The 3,733-nt window shown below is 49.1% G+C and overlaps 1 protein-coding gene across 1 annotated transcript; it reads right to left on the bottom strand.

Annotated features, from left to right (window-relative positions):
• Positions 1 to 935: 935 nt before the first annotated feature.
• Positions 936 to 3,121, bottom strand: ID2 (inhibitor of DNA binding 2). The gene is made up of 3 exons (XM_029595819.1): positions 2,529 to 3,121; positions 2,291 to 2,350; positions 936 to 1,579 (listed from the first exon to the last, which is right to left on the bottom strand). Exons 1-2 carry the CDS (start codon positions 2,886 to 2,888, stop codon positions 2,294 to 2,296), a joined length of 417 nt encoding a protein of 138 aa, XP_029451679.1. The 5' UTR covers positions 2,889 to 3,121; the 3' UTR covers positions 936 to 1,579; positions 2,291 to 2,293.
• Positions 3,122 to 3,733: the final 612 nt, after the last annotated feature.

Below are 3,733 nucleotides of genomic sequence, written 5' to 3'. Positions count from 1 at the left end.
GCTAGTACCGCCTTAAAAAAATTATTCAGCGTCCGCCGGCAAGAGATGGGGCAGGCGGGGGGTAGGAAAAGGAGACCCCGGGGGCGCCGGCGAGAAGGGCAGGGGAGGGGAAAAGGAGAAAGATAAGGAAAAGCCCACAAGCACACAAAGAAGATACCTTATTACGGGGGGGCCGGAAAGACGGGAGGGGGCTGTTAGCAAAAGAGAAAACAGAGAAAAAGGCTGGAAGAAACTGGGGCAGGGCAGATCAACTGCGAAAAAAGAAAACTTACTTGATGGCAAGTAAAATGTGTGCAGCGGCTCAGCAATGAATTGCTCGGGGCAGGGTCCACGGGCCTGCTACTTCCGAGGGGGTGGGGGTTGAGGCAGGCAGGAAGCCTGCTTGTTCTTAGCTGGAAGCTGCTTTAATTCGTTGGATCGGCTTGCTTCTCCCTTGCTGGAATTTCTACGTGGAGGTCTGCTTTCTTCTTCCCTGGAGGTCAGTGCTCTCTTATTTCCCCCTACGGTACCTGAGCTCTGTGACATCTCCTTCCTGTCTCCTTGGCTCCTGGCAGGGATTTAAACCTTAAGCCCCTGCCCCCTGCACTGGCTACAGCCTGCCTGCCCAGTTATGAGGCTGGGCCTCCTAAAATGCTTCAGTACCCCCTAAAATTCTTCAGTACCCTCTCTACCCCAGGCTAGCATATGGACAACCGATGCTTCCCACTTTTCAAACTACTTTGTTAATGAGTACTGTCCCATGCCTTATAAAAGTTTGCTTAACTATTCATAGTTTTCTGCACAGGAGGGTATATTAGTCTTTCTACCCCCATCGCTAAGGGCCATAAACTATCAAACCCATAAGAAATAATTAAAAAAAAAAAGTGTAAACGGAAGGTGGTGGGAGGGGATATCAGAAGACTTTCAGAACAAGCCCGAAGAAAACAAAACAAGTGTTCAATACACATGATTTATTTTTTATATAAAAAAGATGCATTTACAACTAAACTTTTATAAAAAGTTTAGCATTATTAAGTACATCATTACACGTTTGCAGAAATACACATCTCTGCCACTATACAAGGAATAAACTCCCAATTAAAAAGAGTACATACAAAGTTGCACTCAGACCCTATATACACAGGTAGCATTCAGTCCTTGACTTGTATACAAAAAAAGAAAAAAAAAGAACAACCTTTATAATCTGACAAAAAAAACAAAAAAAAAACACAAGCAAGGATCTGAGCACTAAATCCTCCAATAAACTCACGCTCCACCTTCGGAAGAAGGCAAAGGCTACGATAAGTGAGCCCTTCCTGGCCAGGGTCACTGTGCTCCCCGTGTTGAGGATATAAAGAGCCTTCCCGCTGCAGAAAGGGCAAGTAACGTCTCTTCATAAATAAGATCAGTCCAAAGTGGGAGAAAAGTCCAAAGAAGCCACAGTTTCTGCCTTTTCTCCTTTGCATTTAAGTAAAAGCAAAAAGTCCATTTATGATCGAGATGGATGCTCCTCCAGATGAAGCATTCCAGAAAGTCCCATTTGACAGGGTCATGGTGTAAAATTAAAACAAAACAGACAGGGAAAAGAGTCTGCGATAACCTGCAAGAAATGAAAAAAAGAGGAGGGTTGGAAGAGAATGCTAAGTGGGAGCCCCTGCCAGGCTGGCGCCAGAGAGGAAACCGCAGCTGCAGCAGGTCCAACCCAAAGCCTCCAATATTGGGCAAACCCTGGCGACTGCTCGCTCGCCCAGCGCCGGGGGAGGGGGGGAGCCTCAGTGCCAACCCACCGCAACCGCGATCATTCCAGGCGCCAGTCTGCCGCTCGCACCAATTACTTCGTTACATGCGGCTACTTAAGTGACAGCACAAGACCCACCGCAGGGAAATTTCGTTTCACTCAAACAGCTGAATCGCCTTTCAGCAATACAAAGGAAAGATCAAAAGAGTCTATAGCAAATTTTACTAGATTTAGTCTAGTTTCCTTTTCACCTAAAGGGCAATTAATTTTTTTTTTTTTACCCAGGCCAATAAACATGCCGCTGGCTTTTATCACTTTCATATACCTTATACAGTTTCCCCCACCCTTTTGTTTCTTCGCTTTCAATGTTCGATGGACAGGGTAAAACACAATGGATTTAGTTTGCTTGGCGATCACATTCCATTTAAGGTGACCGAGAGAAGTCAGCAAGCGGTGATCGCCTCTCCCCGGACAGATCTCAGATACCCACCCCGTCCCTGGGTCACAAGCATTCGGACCAATCTTTCTCACCCCATGCAAGAAACGTTCACTACCAGTGTCAAGGCCACTCACCGTTCAGGGACACAGCAATTTGCTATCGTTGGTCATTAACTCTGAGGGGAAGTCAGACGCCTGTAAAAACAAACAAAACAAGAAAATGTAAAAAATACACACGAGTCGTGTTAGTAACGATTGACAGTAGTAAGTCCGCTACAATAAACATCTCCTCCCCCCCCCCCGCCCAACCCCCCGATCGTATGCTTCAGGGACAGATTCCTAGTGATACAGAGATCTTCCTCCATGCAGTTACCTGCAGAGACAGGACGCTGATGTCTGTGTTGATAGCGGTCAGCGGGGTCCTGGAGGGGGCCGGCGGCGGCGGCTGCTGCCCGGGCCGCGGATGGTGCAAGCTGACGATGCTGGGGTGTGAATCGAGGGCAATCTGCAGGTCTAAAATGTAGTCGATGACGTGCTGCAGTATTTCCATCTTGCTGACTTTCCTGTGCTGCGGGATGCTGGGCACTAGCTCGCGCAGTTTGGAGTAGCAATCGTTCATGTTGTAGAGGAGGCTGAGCGGCTCCTCGGCCGCTGCCTTCCCGCGTCCGATGCTCAGGCTGTGTTCAGACAAGCTGCCCTTGCGTGCCGATCGCACGGGGCTGAACGCTTTCATCGCTACCACTCGACAATTTTCTGCTTTTTCCACCAACCGTCTCCTCACTACCTCCACAACCCCAGATCAGAATGAGCCAAGCGGCCGCTGTCTTCTACTTTTATACGGCACGCGCGGCGCCTGCCAAAACTCAAGGGGTCCCTGCGCCCCTATTGGCTGCAGGCGCGTGTGGGAGGCGCAGAGAGGAGGTGGGGCCGGGGGAGCAGGGGTGCCTTGGGCTGGCTCTCTCTCACTTCCCTTAGTTTTCATTTGTACATGCTTGGTTCCTTGGTTGTGTTGAGTTTGTTCCTTCCCACTGTTTAGTGTGTTGGTCCTTTGGTTCTGCTGGGCGTTTTGATTTGTTTGAGAGGAAGAAAAAGGCAAAAGTTTGTGTTTGTTAGTTTGAAACCCCCCCCGCTGTATTTTTTTTCTCCCGACCGGATGCTCTCCAGGAGGCTCAACCACTTAACTAATTAACCCACGGTTCCTCTGCCCCTCCCCCGCCTCAATTGAAAGGCTTCTCTTTCAATGTGTTTCTTTCCCCCTCCCCCAGTAGCAGAGCAGCTCTAGGTGCCGTCCTCCTAAACCAGGAGCCCTTCCGCCAGTAGCAGCAGGAAAGCGAAGCAGAGAGAGCAAAGTTCTTCCTCCCTGCTCTTTGGGTTTTCCTTTTTGTCTTTTCCTTTCCCTCCCCCTTGGTTGATTTAGGCTGTAGTTCCCTTACATCCTTTTTTGTTTGCCTCTCCTCTCCCCTTTCACTCCCTCGCACAAGTAGCTTGAAAGGTTTCTTTTCTTATTTTTGCCTTTCCTCCCTCACCTTTCATGGCAGCGAGAGCAGCTACCGCCCTCAGGAAGGGGAAAGGCTTCTC

Source organism: Rhinatrema bivittatum, chromosome 3 (genome assembly GCF_901001135.1).
Source record: "Rhinatrema bivittatum chromosome 3, aRhiBiv1.1, whole genome shotgun sequence".
Lineage (NCBI taxonomy): Eukaryota > Metazoa > Chordata > Amphibia > Gymnophiona > Rhinatrematidae > Rhinatrema > Rhinatrema bivittatum.
The sequence above is the reverse complement of the archived record's forward strand: the minus strand, read 5'-3'. Positions and strand labels throughout refer to the sequence as shown.

What these genes read in the sequence shown, in the direction of transcription:
- ID2 (XM_029595819.1), bottom strand. Translation starts at nt 2,888, where the DNA reads ATGAAAGCGTTCAGCCCCGTGCGATCGGCACGCAAGGGCAGCTTGTCT. An exon ending in TCAGCGTCCTGTCTCTGCAG is followed by an intron (nt 2,351 to 2,528) that starts GTAACTGCATGG and finishes TTGTTTTTACAG; the next exon opens with GCGTCTGACTTCCCCTCAGA.